Source organism: Anabrus simplex, chromosome 3, assembly GCF_040414725.1.
Source record: "Anabrus simplex isolate iqAnaSimp1 chromosome 3, ASM4041472v1, whole genome shotgun sequence".
NCBI classification, from domain to species: domain Eukaryota; kingdom Metazoa; phylum Arthropoda; class Insecta; order Orthoptera; family Tettigoniidae; genus Anabrus; species Anabrus simplex.
The window spans coordinates 329363483-329381989 of NC_090267.1; the positions used below are offsets into that span (position 1 = coordinate 329363483).

Genomic DNA, 18507 nt, shown 5'->3' on the forward strand with positions numbered 1-18507 from the left:
GTGAGAATTAATGACAGAATGAGTTCATGGTTCGAGGTACTTACAGGGGTTAGATAAGGCTGTAATGTTTCTCATTTGTTTTTCGTGGTTTGTATGGATTATTTAAAGAAAGGTATAAAGAGGCAGGGAGGAATTCAGTTACATAGAAATGTAGTAAGCCGCTTGGTCTATGCCGGTGACTTGGTCTTATTAAGAGACAGTGCTGAGAGCCTGAATGTCTTAACGTGGAAAGAGGTACAGTGAGTATGATATGAAAATTAGCATTCCAAGACTAAAGTGATGTCAGTAGGGAAGATACGTACTAAAGAGAATCAAAGGCCAGGTCAGAAATACAAAACTGGAACAGACAAATCATTTCAAGGATGATAGTATAATAAATAAGTGAGACTGGGTCAAGGTGCAGCAAAGAATGCAGTGAGCTTTGCAGTTACATCAAACACTGTTCTGTAAGAAAGACGTGTGCTTCCGTCTTTACACCTTTCTGTTTTCATACTGTTTTGCTGTATGGGAGTGGTCTCACTATATCTTATTCGTAAGTTGGAAGTAACAGACATGAAAGTAGCACAAACAGGTGGGAACAATGGCAGGAATTTACTGAGTGGAATGAGGAGATAAATTTTATGTGAGGGGTTTGGAGGAGGATAGGTTACCTGGGGGAAAATAGAATTGGTCATAGGCGGGTAAGAGAAGTAGAGGGAGACCAAGATAACGATGTTTAGACTCAGGTTCAAATGATTTAAGGAGTATAGAACTAAACAAGGCTATAGAGCTAGTTACAAAATGAAGGATTGTGGAGGCATTTAATTAATTCACACAGGCTTGCAGAATGAATGCTGAGAGGTATAACATTCTATAATGAAATGTATGATTTTATAATACATCAACTCAGATAGGTCTTTTTCTTTTTTTTACAATTTGCTTTACATCGCATTGACACAGGTAGGTCTTATGGTGATAATGGGATAATAAAGGGCTAGGAGTGGGAAGGAAGTAACCGTGGTCTTCATTAAGGTACAGCCTCAGCATTTACTTGGTGTGAAAATGAGAAACCATGAGAAACCATCTTTATGTCTGCTGACTGCTGGGTTTGAGATCACCATCTCCTGAATGCAAGCTGACAGCTATATAAATCAATCAATCAATCAATCAATCAATCAATTGACCGATCAGTGTCTGCTCTCAGTCTCATAGCATTGTCTTTTTGTAGTTGCTCACAATCCTGTGACTCATTTACTACTCTATCCAATAAAACATCATCTGCAAAAAGCCTAATCTGTGATTCCACTTCTTTATTCATAACATTATATACATAAGAAAAACATCAAGGTGGAATAATACTGCCTTGGGGAATGCTCTTCTTTGTCATTACAGGATCAGATAATGCTTCATGTACTCTAATTCTCTGAGTTCTGTTTTCAAGAAATTTAGCCACCCAATCACCATTCTTTTGTCTAATCCAATAGCCTTTATTTTCATCTGTACTCTGCTATGATCTACCCTATCTAAAACCTTGGATAGGACAATAGTGATACAGTCCATTTGACTGCCTGAATCTAAAATCTCTGCTATATCTTATGGTATCCAACCAGTTGAGCCTCACTGGAATGAATTTTCCTGAACCCAAACTGCCTTCTATCCAACCAGTTAGTAATTTTGCATACGAGTCTAAATATTCAGAAAGAATGCTTTTCCAGAGCTTACATACAACACATGTCAAGCTGACTGGCCTGTAATTATTCACTTTTGTTTATCACCCTTGCCTGTCTACAGTGGGGTTACAATTTCAACTCTCCATTCATTTCGTATAGCTCCTTCATGCAAACAGTAATCATTTCAGATATGGCACTATATCCCAAAACATGGCCTTTAATATTTCCCCAGAAATCTTATTGATTCTAGTTGCTTTTCTAGCTTTAAACCTTTGTATATTTTTGTAAATGTCTTTATTATAATATGTAAATTTCAGTACTTCACCAGTATTAGCCATCTCTTCAACCTGGACATACCTATATCAAGTTATCTTTTCATACTGTTGACTGAATATTTCTGTATGTCCTGACATATATGCTCCCCTTGTCTGTTAATGTTACATGGAATGTCCTTCCTAGAACCTGCTTCTACTTTAAAGTAGTTGTATATATCCTTCCATTTTTCTCTAAAATTCATTTGACTGCCAATTATGTTTGCCATCATGTTATTCTTAGCTAACTTCTTCGCTAAATTGAATTTCCTATTACATTTCTTCACTCTCTCCTTACTTCCATAACCGTTTCATTTTTTTTCTAACCTGCACCTTCTTATTGATCTCTGTATTTTTCTGGTATAACATAGTGGGTATTTACTATTCCTCACGACCTTTAAAAGTACTTTCACATAGTTCAACAATTGCTTTAAACCCATCCTATACACTGTTTAAATTTTTATTTACCATTTTCCACTGATCATTATTGCTTTTTAAAACTTACCCATGTCTCTCTTATCAACCATATGGTTTTTTCAAATAGTCCTAGTTTTGCAGCCCCCCGTTCTATTGCATTTATTTTTAACTATGACAAAAAGTAGCTTCAGGGTCACTTACACCATCTATCAGTTCAGTTTCTCTATGGAGCTCATGTAGTTTTATTAGTATCATTTCTTCCCTCTAGTTGGTTCCATCACTTTCTGAATCAGCTGTCCTTCCCATATTATCTTACAGTATTTACCATTTGTTGGTCATGCTTGCCGTCACTCATATTATCTTTCCAGTTAACATTTGGTAAATTGAGATCAATCGCTACGATCACATTCCTTCCTGTGTTGTTTCCCGCATAGCTGATTGCGTTATCAAATAATTTTGCATTGGTGTCACTTTTTTCCGTGTTCCTGCACCCCAAAAACATCAAGTTGCCCATTAAAGATGAGCCTTACACAGAGAATTTCATGTTTTTCATACTCAATTTTCTTCGTAGAATTCTTCTTTCACCAGTATGATTAATCCGCCTACTGCCATTCCTATCCTGTCTCTCTGATAAACACTCCAGTCCCGTGAGAAAATTATATCACTTCTCAGCCATGATTCAACACTTATTACCAGGGCCCAGATTTTGATGACCTAAAATGTTTTAAAAATGACCTATATAATGACTGCAAATATCCCATAAAATGACCCAGAAACTTAAAAAATGACCTAAAAATTTGAATGAAACTGACATAATTTCATCACACAAAAAAATACAAATAGACTACATCATTGCATCTCCACTTGCTATATCGCCCTCCCGGGCTATTCTCCCCTAGTACGTCGGCACTGCATTGTGCTTATCACATGTATGGCTTGCAGTGGTGTCGCTACCGGCGTGCTAGCCGGCCAGTGTCTTGGAAAAGGTGCGGTATCCAACTGATGAGCCCGTGTCGCACTCTGGGCGAAACACTGGTAACTTTTGACGATTGAGTTTCTTGAATTTTATTTCTAGACTACATCATTGTGTGTTGAAATGATTTTAATAGGTATCTAATATAATTTAATTATTATTTGACAAATACAAATTATTTGCACACAAATACTGGTTATTATTTCAGTCTATTGTTAGGCACTCAAAGTTCTGTGTTCTTTTCTTCAAGGAAAATAACACTTCATAGTATGTGGAACTTTAAGGCTACATCTGAAGAACAAAAAAGAGAGAATTTTTACCGTTAGTTACTCGAATTCTTTATCAGATTAGAGACAATAAGAAAAATGTGCACTTAAAATACACGACAGACTATACAGACTTACCTCACTCCACATTACAATAGATGACTGTGACCATTCGTAGATTCTCACGGGGAAAAAGAACAATGATTGTCAACCAGCACTTTTTTTGTACTTTGAAAAGCTCTTACCAGCGTCTATAGATGCTATTGGAGCATGCTTGAAGTGCACTAAATTACTGGATGTAAGTTCTTCTTCAATGCCAATAATGCTGAAATCTTCACCCGCCAAAATCCGAGAGATGGAGCACAAAACACTAAAACCCGAGTTCTTGTCAAGAACACGTTTCAGTTTGTCTGACACTGCCACTCCAGAACCACCACAAATGCATTTTAATTCATCTGTGGTTCTTCTGACTAAATTGATCATTTTTTTTTCTAGAGCCACGCCTCTCTCCTGAAGACGTGTAATAATTGACTACAAGGAACTGAAATTTGCTTTGATGCACGCTAGTTTTCCCTCCATTTGTGTATCCGAAAACAATTCTTGAGCCATTTGAATGGCCTTGGCATCTTATACGTCGAAAGAATCTATTACATGCTTCATTATCTGAAAGTGGTCATGATAGTAAATACAGGCGTCGATCCACATACCCCACCGTGTGATGCAAGGCTGCGGTGGCAATGGAATGTCAGGGGCTTAGGATGTGAAAAGTTCCCTGCGTGATTCAGCCTTAGTAAATACCTTCTTAGTTAGGGACACAAGCTAGTCAACTTCAGGGAAATTTGGTCTGACTTCTTCGGTCACTCTGCAAAAAGCGTGAGCTAGGCAGGTTACATGCACCATTTTTTAGTAAAATGCTTCGATTGCATTGGCAGCTTTAACTATGTAAGGCGCTGCATCAGTCACAAAGAGTAGAACTTCATCTTACCTTACACCCTCGGTCCATAGTAGTCCCATTGATTTATCGAAAAGGCGACATATTGTAGAATGGTTCACAGATTGCAAAACTTCAGTTGTAAGCAAATATATTTTCCAGGCTTTTCTACTTCTAACGTACCTACGATAACATTGGCAATGTAACGGCCCTCTACATCAATTGTTTCATCAATTCAAACGAGTATTTTTTTTTACACAGACTTCTTCTCTGATATTCCTTATTGTGTCGTCCATAGCATTGGGATACATAGTTCTTTCTCAGAGTAGACTCCTCCGGAATTACACAGCCCGTATGCATTTCTAAGAAATCTCTCGGTTTAATATTGTTCAATTTCCAGAATGGAATGTTCGAAGAAACCAAAGCTTCACACAAGTCTTTACATAACACATTGGAGAATGACTGTGAGAGTAACAGTTGAGAAACTCTTCGTTTGCTACTATTTTGAACTCCACGTATGTGCTTCTCTCAACCGATATGATGCTGAACGGTAAATATCCTATCTCCTGCCACTTTCATGTTTTGCAGAAAAGAATTTCGCCATCGGTGGTAAAAATATCCTCAATGAATTCCGAAATTATTTGTTTGAAATGAACAGCCCTAGATGGCTTTAACTTCAGCATTTTAGATACACTCAAAAAACAATCATGGCTGATAACACAAATCCACTTAGCTCACATATGGTTCCACTGAGGTACTTAACCAGACTGGTATTACTGAGCCTACAGTTGTCTGTCTTCTTACCCCCTCGATTTCAACATCAATTCCGGATTAGCTGCAAGCGCATGTGTGTCTCCTGGAATGTGGATATTCCAAGAAATAAGGGTTGAACAAAGTTGTGAAGATTCTCATGTCTTGTATTCATCCTCACTTTCATTTCTGTTACTATCCAGTACCATATGCAAAAAATGCATCATAAACCATTAAGAATGCGAGGAAATGACTCAAAACATACAAAATATTCTAATAAATTCCTTAAAATTACAATAATGAGGCAAAAAGCAAGAAAATGATCTAAAAATAAAATACTTAGAAAAATGACAAAAAATGACTTAATAAATATGCATTTCTGTAATATGGGTGACATGAACAGGATTTCTATATACGAAGGCCATCCGGAAAGTGGTACCCATTTGCGCAATAAAGATACAGGAGTAAATATTAACAAAAATACACATTTTTATTGGAAAGAGCATACTTTACACTACTTCTCCACATAATCTATAAGCAAAATTAGGTATTTGTCATAACATGGGACGAGTTTTTGTATTCCAGCGTCATAGTCCTCCGCCGCCAGTGTATTGAGATACGTAGTCACGGCTCGTTTAAGTTCTTCATTGCTGTCAAATTTTTTTCCCGCCAGAAAGTCTTTAAGCTTCGTAAAGATATGAAAATCCGAAGGGGCCAAATCTGGGCTATACGGGGGATGGTCGAAGGTTTCCCACTTGAATTGCTGCAAAAGTTGTTGTGTTATCGCAGCTGCATGAGACCTGGCATTGTCATGAAGGAGAATGACGCCTATAGACAATAGACCTCACCGTCGATTTTGTATTGCCCGCCTTAATTTCTTCAGTGTTTCACAATACGCATTAGCATTAATTGTGTCTCCACGGGCCATAAAATCAAAGAGCAGCACACCTCGGCGATCCCAGAAAATGGTTGCCATGAGTTTCCTGGTGGACAGAACTGTCTTGAATTTTTTTGGTTTGGTTGGCGAATGAGCATGATGCCACTCCGTTGACTGTTGTTTACTCTCAGGTGATGCATGACAAACCCATGTTTTGTCCCCAGTAATGATGCGAGTCAGGGAAGAGTCTCCTTCATCGGAATAACGTCCCAGAAACGTCAGTGTTGCAGCCATACGCTTGGTTTTGTGCTCCTCTGTAAGCATGCGAGGGACCCACCTTGCACAGATTTTGAATAATGCAGATGGTCTTTGACAATTTCATAAACAATTGTTCGAGACACATTAGGAAAATGTTCACAGAGTTCATCAATTGTGACGCGCCAATCGTTCCTCACGCATTCGTCTACTGCGCTCAGCAGTTGGTCTGTAATGACAGATGGTCTCCCTGAACGCTCGTCGTCATGTGTATTCTCCCTCCCAGGTTGAAGTTGCGACACCAGCGCCGATTAGACGACTCGTCCATCACATTGTCTCCATACACCTCCGTTAATTGGCGATGAATATCACAAGATCAAACGTTTCGTGCATTAAGAAATTTAATCACAGCCCTCACTTCGCAACTGGCGGGGTTCTCAATTTGTTTAAACATTTTAAACGATCACAGACACAACACAGGCAATGCTAGCGTCACGCAACCTTGCACAGAGCAGGCAGACAAGCCACTGATGTGGTCTGACCTTGCCCAGTGGCTACCCGAGTTGTCAGCGCTTCATGCGGCGCTAACGGGTACTACTTTCCGGATGGCCCTCGTAAGTTAGCAATGTCTGTGGTGAACCATTTAAAAGATGACATGTCATCAGAATCCGGGTCCTACTTATTACAATATCTGGTAAATTTATATCTATAAAATTACTTAAATGTATTCCTTTCTTTCCAATACTTCTACAGTTTAACATTAACAATTTTATGTCATCCTTAATTGACTTCCAGCTTCCTATGCTCTCATCACCATTCCCTAGTCCAACCCATTTCCCTATTGCCCTTCTAAACAAAACCCCTAAGTGAAAGCCATTTGAGTGTATACATCTATCTCCTACCCATGCATTAGGATCTACAAATCTCACTCCTAATTTCCCACATACCCAGTCACGATCACTCTCCAGTCGGTATCCCACTGAACAATCTGCACTCCCTTGAATTTCTCCCATGGTGTTGCAACTTGATACCACACATCACTGACTATGTTAGTACCTTTTCCTGCTTGCCTTATATTGTTGGTAACAACATGGAAAACCGAGCTCGATAGCTGCAGTCGCTTAAGTGCAGCCAGTATCCAGTAATCGGGAGAGAGTGAGTTCGAGTCCCACTGTCGGCAGCCTTGAAGATGGTTTTCCGTGGTTTCCAATTTTCACACCAAGCAAATGCCGGGGCTGTACCATAATTAAGGCCACGGCCACTTCCTTCCAACTCCTAGGCCTTTCCTATCCCATCGTCACCATAAGACCTATCTGTGTCAGTGCGACGTAAAGCAAATAGCAAAAAAAAAAAAAAAAAAAAACATGGAAAATTATCACCTTTTCCTTACCTTCCTCTTTCTCTTCTACACTGTTTAACATCTGCGTTAATCTAATTCTTTGCTAATATTCTATCCTACTTCCATATCCTCTACATCATGGGTTCCTAACCTGGGGATAATTATCCCTGTGGGGGTAAAACAGCTATTCTGGAGGGGTAAAAATGCTGGTAATTTTTGGTATGTACATAATAGAATCACTGATCAGCACCATGTGGCATCTGCTCTCTTGCGCTGCATGTTCACTAATAAAATGTGGCGATCTGTGTTCTATCCCTTTCTAGCCACTGTGCCTGCTTTCTTGCATGCAAAGGAGAGGGACAAGGATGACTCAGTTTGAGTTTACTCGAGTACTAACTCACACGTTTCATTTGTTTTGCATTATACTTAGTATCAAGCTGTAAAAGTGTATGTACTGTTCTACAAGATCCTACGCCCCATTCTAAAAACATCTATGTATTATTTTTAGGTAAGTACCAACAATTTCACCCAATTATTTTGCATCATGAGAGGTTATTTTCATGCAACATAGTGAACAATAGAATAAAAGTCATTAGCCAGTAGTAAGTAGTTCATGTATTTTTCTATTGTCTGCTCATTTTGTAACAGTGTTTAATAATTTTTGTAGGTGACATGGCTTCTAGATCTGGAAAAAAAGCAATGGTATAAAGAAGCCTTTAATGGGGTTTAACAAATCTTGTTGACGGGAATATAGACAAGCCTCAGTGTGTTATGTGTAATAAAGTTCTTAGTATAGAGAGCATGAAACTGAGCAAACTAAAAGAACATTTCGAGAAAGTTCATAAGCAGTTTGCAGGTAAAGACATTGATTTTTGATTTTTTTTTAAGAGACCGGGCGAGTTGGTTGTGCAGTTAGGGGCGCACGCCTGTGAGCTTGCATCCGGGAGATAGTGGGTTCAAATCCCACTGTCAGCAGCCCTGAAGATGGTTTTCTGTGGTTTCCCATTTTCACACCAGGCTGTACCTTAATTAAGGCCACGGCCACTTCCTTCCAACTTATAGGCCTTTCCTATCCCATCGTCGCCATAAGACCTATGTGTGTCAATGTGACGTAAAGCCACTAGCAAAAAAAACTTTTTTAAAGAGAAAATAGAGTGTTCTGAAGTCTTTGCAATTGAATTCCACAGGAAATGTACAAAAGGCAACTGAATCATGTCTTCAAGCTTTGTATCAAATTTCTTATTGTATTGCTATGAACAAAGAACCTCACACTGTAGGAAAGGAACTCATCAAACCTTGTTTGTGTGATGCAGTGTCGCTCGTTATTGGTGAGTAACACGTGGCTAAGATTAATCAAATATAACTCTCCAATACAACAGTTTGAAGTTGTATTTTAGAGTTGAGTGATGACATTTTGGCAACCATTATATCTGAAATTAAAGAAAGTTTTATGGACAAGTCACCCGATGTAGCTTCATATTCGCAATTACTGGTATTTACTCCATGGCTCAGGTGGCAGCACACCATCCTCTCACCGCTGAGTTTCATGGTTCAAACCCCAGTCACTCCATGTGAGATTTGTGCTGGACAAAGCAGAGGCGGAACAGGTTTTTCTCCGGGTACTCCGGTTTTCCCTGTCATCATTCATTCCAGCAACACTCTCCAGTATTGTTTCTTTTCATCCATCAGTCATTAATCATTTCCCCAGAGGAGTGTGACAGGCTTCGGCAGCTGGCACAGTTCCAATCCTCGCCGCTAGATGGGGGCTTCATTCATTTTATTTCCTGACCCAGTTGTATGACTGAAAACAGGCTGTGGATTTTTATTTTCATTAAAGAAGACCGTGTAAAAGAGGAATACTTGCTCTACAAGTCTTCGCCCACCGCTGCTCGCGGTGAAGACGTATTCAAAATGCTAAAACAGTTTAGTGAGGAAAAAGGACTGGACTAGTCAAAGGTAGTTGGCGTGATGGGTATTCGTTCTGGATTTCAAGCACTTGTGAAACAAGTTGCCCCTCAAGTTTTATCTTACCACTGCATGCTACATCGTTACACTTTGTCTGTTAAGATGCTTCCTTCAGAGTTACTAAGTGCGTTGAGTGACATAGTAAAAGTTGTGAATCATAATCGTCGCAGCGCTATGAGTTCCAGATTATTCAAAGTTTTGTATGATGAAGATGGTGCCAAATTTAATGGTCTTTTGTACCACACCAATGTTCGCTGGTTGTTGAGAGGGAAGAGTTTTAAATATGGTTTTAAACAGGGTGAAGAAATAGGATTGTTTCTTGAAAACCAGACAACACAAAAAGAAATAGAATTGTACTAAAAAATAAAAGATAAAACATCTGTTGAAATGCTGACATATCTTGCTGATTTTTTCAGTAAAATTAACAGTCTGAAATCTCATTACAAGGAAATATGATGACTATCTTGACAACACCGGATAAAGTTGCAAGTTCTCTGCGTAAATTAGAACTTTACCAACACAGAGTTTAAGTTGGCAATATGTCGACCGAGCTCGATAGCTACAGTCGCTTAAGTGCGGCCAGTATCCAGTATTCGGGAGATAGTAGGTTCGAACCCCACTGTCGGCAGCCCTGAAAATGGTTTTCCATGGTTTCCCATTTTCACACCAGGCAAATGCTGGGGCTGTACCTTAATTAAGGCCACGGCACTTCCTTCCCACTCTTAGTCCTTCCCTGTCCCATCATCGCCATAAGACCTATCTGTGTCGGTGCGACGTAAAGCAACTAGCAATATGTCGATGTTTATACAGCTGTGTGAGCAATTGGTAAATGACGAATCTGAAAAAAATCAGGTTTGAAAATTCCGTGATTCACCATTTATCTGCATTAATAGACTCACTGAAGCAATATTTCCCAGACATGGACAATCATCAGTCCAATTGTTGGATATTAAGACCATTTTCTACTGATGATAAAATTTTTAGACAAAGATATGTCAACCAAAGTAGAATTTCTCGTACTATGCAAGGATAACAATTTCAAAGTGGAATTTAAAAATTATGACCTCGGTATATTTTGGCTAAAAGTAGGTGGTCAAAATCCTATTATAGCTGACAGAGCTCTAGGAATGATAATACCTTTGCTACCACTTATAAATGTGAGAGTGGTTTCTCAACTTTACTAACAGTAAAAGCAAAGTCCAGAAACTGTCTCAATGTGGAACATGAATTGAGATGCACGTTGAAACTAAATCTAACATAAAAAACTTGTGAATGCAAAACAATTCCAACCTTCACATTAACTGGTCATTAATTAATTAAGGGAGTACTGTACAATGAAATTATAATTACATATATTTTTGTGGAATTTTAGAGAGATAATCCACCTGATAGCCGCCCTTAGTAGGAAATCAAACAACTGGCCTCCTAATCAGTTCATATGAACAATATTTATTTTATATGGTGTTTTGGATTAAGCAGGGCTTGAGTAATAACTTCAAGTCAGGCTGTACAAATGGTGTCTAACAATCACCAATGAAGTTTTCAATGCAGAGTCCGCTATGGTCTGGATAATGGTGTCAGGGATTTTGTTTATTCTTAAGAAGTTTAGCATCTCCTTAGGAATTGTCCCTCTAGCGCCAATCATAAGGCCAATGACTTCCCATTTTGTAACTTCATACTTCTTTCCAAGATCATCAATGCATGGATCATATATGGCCTTTTTCTCCTCACACACTAATCGAGGCTGCTGTTCATTTGTATGCATGTGTTGTTTTCTTCGATAACATTTTAATTGGCCATTATGGTCAAGATTATTAATAACATTTTAAAGGTCATAGGGGTAACAAGGCTGAAAATGTTCAGAACCAGTGCTCTACACTCTTTCACCACATGCCAAAAAATAATTGAGTTGACCATGACCATAACCTCATTCCCACCCACCTCATTAGATCCCCATCTCTCCTGGTCTCCGTTAACTTCCCTGATTCCGTGGCTACTGCTGAACCTATTTCCTCCTCCCTTCTCTCCTTTCACAACCCCTATTCCACCTCCTTCTTCCTATCCTCTACTCTACATTTCCCTTTCCTACCATTCCCTTTTCCCTTGCCTCTTGCCTCCCCTGTCACACATCCCTGTTCCCCATCTTTCCTTTGCTGTTCTACCTACAGTGAGTCATACCAATTCCTCACTGATACTTCCCCTGAATTTGCTTTGTGATGAGTACCCTTAGCCCTCATTTTCCTTCCCCTTAAAACATTAGCCCACCTGCCTTCCACAACTTCTCATCTTCCTTCCTCTCCTTTTTGCCTACTAACCACGCCCTGAACGTTGCTTGAGGAGACCTGCCTTCATTCCTGTCCTCTGTTAAAAGCTTAATTATCTCACTCAAACTGACTCTTCCCTCATTCTCCGTAATGCCACTCACTCACTCTCACAGTTCTTATAGCTGCCTCTTTCGGCCATTCTTTTATCTCCTCCACAGAAATATAAAATAATATAAAAATATCAACAGAAAAAAGTATATTCTTTGAATAAATATAGATATTCCTAGATATATCAGATGAAGGAAGTACTGTGTATTACACAAGAATTTATTGATAATAAATCAAGCATAATACAAACTGATCAAATAACTACACTACAATTCTACTCAGGCAAATCCTAATTATAAAATAATAGAAATATTGTATAAAATAAGAGGAATAACTCCCTGGCTACTGCTGAACCTATTTCCTTCTCCCTTCTCTCCTCTCACAACCCCTATTCCACCTTCTTCTTCCTATCCTTTACTCTACGTTTCCCTTTCCTACCATTCCATTTCCCCTTTCCTCTTGCCTCTGTAGCACTTCCCTCTGCCTTAAGTTGTTTATTGTTGTTACTAAAAGAATTTTTGAAATTATGTAATGTCTATGTTCATTCCTTTGTAATGTCTGCATCACATATGATCCATATTACCTTGTCATTCATGGCAGCCTGTTAACACAGGAGGTTGTTTCTGTTTTTTAAATAATAAGCCTGTACGGTATATAGAAATGTGTAGTTACACTAAATATGTCAATACATGAATGGATTATTATTATTTTTATTATTTACCAAGCGAGTTAGCCATGCAGTTAGGGATGCACAGCTGTGAGCTTGCATTTGGGAGATGGGTTCGAACCTGACTGTTGGCAGCCCTGAAGATCGTTTTCCATGGTTTCCTATTTTCACACCAGGCAAATGCTGGGGCTGTATCTTAAGTAAAGCCATGCCCACTTCCTTCCAACTCCTAGCCCTTTCCTATCCTATCAATGTCATACGACTTATCTGTGTCAGTGCGACGTAAAGCAACTTGTAAAAAAATTATTATTATTATTATTATTATTATTATTATTATTATTATTATTATTATTATTATTATTATTATTATTATTATTATTATTATTATTATTATTATTATTATTATTATTATTATTATTATTATTATTATTATTATTATTCACAATCAGAAATGAAAATTGCCTTTAAATGTTGAAATACGACATATACAACATCACAACAATAAAGCAAACAAGACACTATCTAAGAAAATAGCTAGTCTACAATTCCAAACTGCACTTAATCCTATCCTAATTTCAACAGGTTGACTGGAATAAGAGAAATGTAGTTAGAACTAAATTCCTAGAGAGATTTTTTTCTCCTACTACACAAGGATTACACAATATTAAAGCAAGTAAGATATTTTATAATAAAATAACTACATTACAATTTTTAATTGCACTTACAAGGAGAGGCCAGACCCTACATCCAACCAATTTCGACGAGCTTCAATGTACAGAACCTATTGGGAGACACTCAACAGTAACTCGTGTTGAAGGGTTTAGGTCAATACGCTTTCGTTTTTGAAAAACTTAAGGTCAAATATCATGACACAAGATCCGATTCGGACCAACTGGAGATGATAGAACACTAAAAGGCGAACAAATTTGACTTAAACATGTCAGCTCCACAAACTAATGATTTCCAAAAAAAAAAAAATAGATGACGCATATATACTTGGAGAGTTACACCGCAGTCAACCGGAACAGTGGCTGATTGAACACTGAACTTGTCTGCGAACCTAGACGATGTGAGTTCGAGTCTCTTCACAGTGTATATATATTTACAAGTGGCTTTACGTTGCACCGACACATGCAGTCTTATGGTCTTGTGAGAACTTTCAGGCCTATATTAATTTCAGGTAGAAAATAGAGTCTATTACAGTTTTTAATATTTTGGTTCCATTTTTATTTTCTTGTTCCCTCAAATAACAATTTATTTTGGGCTGATGACCTAGATGTTAGGCCCCTTTAAACAACAAGCATCATCGTCAACAATTTATTTTGTACCAAAAGTAGGTGCGACGAGACTCAAACTCACGTCGTCAAGGTTCAGAGGCAAGTACGGTGACCTCTCGACTACCATTTCGGTTGACTGCGGTGTAACTCTGCAAATATATACCCATTGCATTGGTATCAGGGGTTCATCGATTTTTCGGAAATGATTAGGTTGTGGACCTGACATGTTTAAATAAAATTTGTTCACCTTTTAGTGTTCTATCATATCCGCTTGGTCCGAAGCAGATCCTGTGCCATGAAATTTGACCTCAATTTTTATCAAAAAAGAAAGCATATTGACCACCCTTCTACACGAGTTACTGTTGAGTGTCCTCCAACAGGTACATCGAAGCTCATTTAAATTGGTTGGATGCAGGGTCTGACCTTCCCTTGTTAGATGCATCATAATTATTGCAGGTTAACTGAAACAACTGAAATGTAGTAAAAACTACTAGCTAACAGAAATTAAAACTTCCCTTAAGTGCTGAAAGATTGAAAGTGGAGAGTACAAACTACACTGGAGACTTAAAACTACAAATATCAGAATACAGGAATCACCTGATTATTATTTTTGTTTTCTCGACTACCCTGTACTGTGTTCTCATCTGTACACCCACAGTGCAATATTTGAATACAAAGAGCATCTCAATGATCATGAACAATCTAAAAACTGTTAACTATTTCACTAGTTGAAATACCATATATTCTGTAAAACTAATTTTCTATAAAACAATATTTACAAGCGTGTCATCTTATTTAATTGAAGAAATGATTGCCCTCATGATAGTTTGAATGGATCTTGAATTTTGGTACAAAATACCATGTCTATTGCCTGCACAAATGTAAGAGCTACGGAAGTTAAAACTCCTTATAATAAACTGTTGTTAAATTATTTCAATAAACCTACAGATATAAGGATTAAACAAAAATGATCGGGAATATTATGTCCTATTTCTCCCAACCCAAAATAGAAACAAAATAAGCCCAAACCTAACCTACGTAACCTAGAACACATCATCTACCAAACACCAATGGAACTACTTAATCCTCTTCTTCTTCCTGACAAGTTTCTGCTTAGGCAGGTCGTTCGGAACTACTTAATACCAAATTTAATAAATATTACTAATCTTATTTACTACCAACCCATACTAAACACCAATATTTATAACACTAAATGGATCACACACATAAAATTAACCAAAATATCAATAGGTATTAACTACTTCATCACTGTGCTAAGACAGAGCACTTTCAACAGCTAACCACTCACTAGCATGTCCAACAATCAACCCTATGGCCTGAACTGCATAGCCAACTCGCTTGGTAATCAAAGACCTATCCTGCCATGATCTGTCCTGTTGTTTTCTATGGTACTGAATGTTGGTCAACAATGAAAAAGGTGGAATATCTACTAAACATGACAAAGAGACTAAGTTGCTGAAATAGTCTTCCAGTACCACTAGACAGGATTATGTGTCCAACATGGACATAAGAAAATGATGCCATTCTGGGTGAGCTGAGTATGTGTCAGACAATCAGATAGCTCCCAATATATTTTGCCCTACTCTATAAATGTACACGTACATGCTACTAGTGCTCAGAGTTATAGATAGTGAAATATTATCAGGTGGTATTTTTTTCTTTTTTCTTTCAGCTCAATCACTACTCTCCCTTGGACCTGAACTGCCAGCATTGTACGAGTTCCTGACAGCCCCTGCTGCAAGAATTCTATCTCGTTGGTTTGAATCAGAACCTTTGAAGGCTACGCTTGCTACTGATTCAGTGATTGGCTTTATGGCTAGTCCAGATATGGCAGGAACAGGGTAAATTTAATTTCTATTGTTGTCATTACTTCCATTGTTGGTAATATATCAGATTGTGTGAAAATTTAATTATGCCTATAAAATTACAAGCAATATACCTGGGAGATCAGGATGTTATTAAATCCTGCCCTCTGTGAGCCACTATTTTATTTTAGGTGAATGTTAGCTGAGCCCCTTGGATGGAATTTGAAATATTCTTTCCCTAAACTCTATTGTACTCATATATTCATGCTTATCACCACTCAATAGACAATATAAATCCTGCAGCATACAAATCACCATCACTGAATTTAATGTCCAAGAAATATATTTGCTAATCCTTATACAAGGTTAGATTTCTAACCATTTGTTGCTATTGAAGTCAGTCAGAAAAAATATACAGTATTGTGTTAGAAATCATCATCATCATCATCATCTTCTTCCTTCCAAGTATTGGGCCATGTGACCCGTTATGGTCTTGCATTTTACTTTTTGCAAGACTTGAAAGCAATCAAATGTCCTTCCGACGGGTTGCTAGCCTGAAGGAAGTATGTGTTAGAAATCATCCTAGTATTTGTGTTATTTAACTTATGCAGACCTGACTTTTCTCTGACATGTAGGAAATTACTTTAAAAATTAAATCTGGTCACCTGAAAGGAAACATTATTAACAACATCTTTAAAATTTTTATTTTTCTTACTATTTAAATTTACAGAAACACAAGTGCATTATTTGAGTAATGTAAATCAGTCACTACTGATCTGCATTTAGGACAGTCATCCAGGTGGCAGATTCCCTATCTATTGTTTTCCTAGCCTTTTCTTAAATGATTTCAAAGAAATTGGAAATTTATTGAACATCTCTCTTGGTAACTTATTCCAGTCCTTGAAAAGTTTGGGCTGGAAAGACTTGGGAGAAAGAAGATGAGCTGCTTGACAGAGTGGTGTGTAATACTAGCATAAATGGTCTGTTATTGGACATTATAAATTTTCCAGCCAACTCACTCCTGGTTGCAAGTGCTTCGCCCCAGTGTGCCAAGTTGGAGTCATCAGTTGGCAAATAGCACACCCACCAAGACGCATGGCTAGTGCATACCACGGAGGCCACTACATAGGCTAATTGGAGAGACCAGAAGTGCCAATGCGCTATGAGAGACTTAGTCTCATTACCAAAAATTGATGCCGGCCAGGCCATCGGATGTTATAGATCAGTGGTTCCCAACCTTTGCCAGCTGGCGCCCCCATTTTCAGGTACAGGTCGTCATCGCCCCCCCGCCCCCAGGTGCTTCTATAACCTCTCCGATAAACTGACGTGGAGGATACAGACCTAACATAATGACACTACATAATGAATTATTCCATTATTCAATTATTTATGAAAAAAGAATATGAAGTACGCGCTTTATATCTATGACATTCTAATTTCATTTTAGCACAATACAAAGAACGCACTTTTACAATAAATCCTTAAATTAGTCAACAAATGTCAGTGAAAGGGTTGACACTGTTTTCTCTTGGTAAAATTCGGTATGTTTGGTCTGATATTTGACAGAGCACAGCGGAGATCACTTGCAACATCAAGCCGACAGCGCTTTGTTTTTATGACACTCAGCATTGAAAATCCTGACTCGCATAAATATGTCGTTGAAAATGGGACAATGACACGCAGTGCTACTTTGGCTATTTCGGGATACACTGCAAGACAGTTTACCCAAAAGTCGCCCAGTCCTAATATTTTGTAATCGTCTTTTAGCTTTGAATCACACTTCAAATCTATGGCTTCTTCTGGAAGTTGTGCTGGCAGTACTTCAACGTCAATGGGAAACGGATTTCTTGTTAACATTCAGGACCATTCATCTGACGAGATATAAGGAAAGTAGAAATTGAATTCTTGTGCCAGGGAATCCAAATGTGATTGAATTTGCACCTTAAGTTTTTTACGATCACGTTCATTTTCCAGCAAAATTTCATTAAGGCGCTGAAAGGATGAGAAGTTGTTCAACTGAAGCCGGCGTTTCCATAACTATTTTTCCAGGAAAGCTCTGATGGCATCATAAGCAAGCATAATATTGGAGTTTTTGCCTTGAAGCTTAATGTTCAAACTGTTCAAAGCTTCAACAAATCACAAAGATATGCCAATGAGACGATAAAATTGGCATCAGTAAACACTTCATACAGATCGTTCTTACCTTCACCAAGAAAAATGTCAACTTCAGACTTTAATTCATACAACCGAACCAACATGTTACCTTTTGATAGCCAGTGAACCTCTGTGTGGAAAAGGAGAGTTTTGTGATCGGCTTGAAGGTAAACACAAAGGGCTTCAAACAATCTTGTCTGTAAAGAACTTGTCTTCACAGAGTTCACAATTCTTATAGCGACTTTTAGAGTGTTATTAAAATCTTGGGGCAAGGTTTTGGCCGCCAAAGCCTGGCTGTGAATTATACAGTGGGTTCTCATGATGTTTGGATTTTTATCTTTGGCCAGTTTGAGAAACCCGGAAACGTTACCCAATCATAGCAGGTGCACCATCCATACGTACACCCACTACATTTTCCCAGAAAAGTCCATGTCCTTGGAAAAAACTATCGATGGCAGAAAACACATCACAAGCTTTT

General features: G+C 38.2%; 1 protein-coding gene across 1 annotated transcript in view; it reads left to right on the plus strand.

Moving 5' to 3' along the window:
• The window catches only part of LOC136866321 (pyridine nucleotide-disulfide oxidoreductase domain-containing protein 2), a 106141-nt gene that overhangs the window by 55999 nt on the left and 31635 nt on the right, over positions 1 to 18507 (plus strand). Inside the window, exon 5 of the mRNA XM_067143172.2 lies at positions 15743 to 15911. Within this exon, the coding sequence (XP_066999273.2) occupies positions 15743 to 15911 (169 nt within the window). The remainder of the gene's footprint in view (positions 1 to 15742; positions 15912 to 18507) is intronic.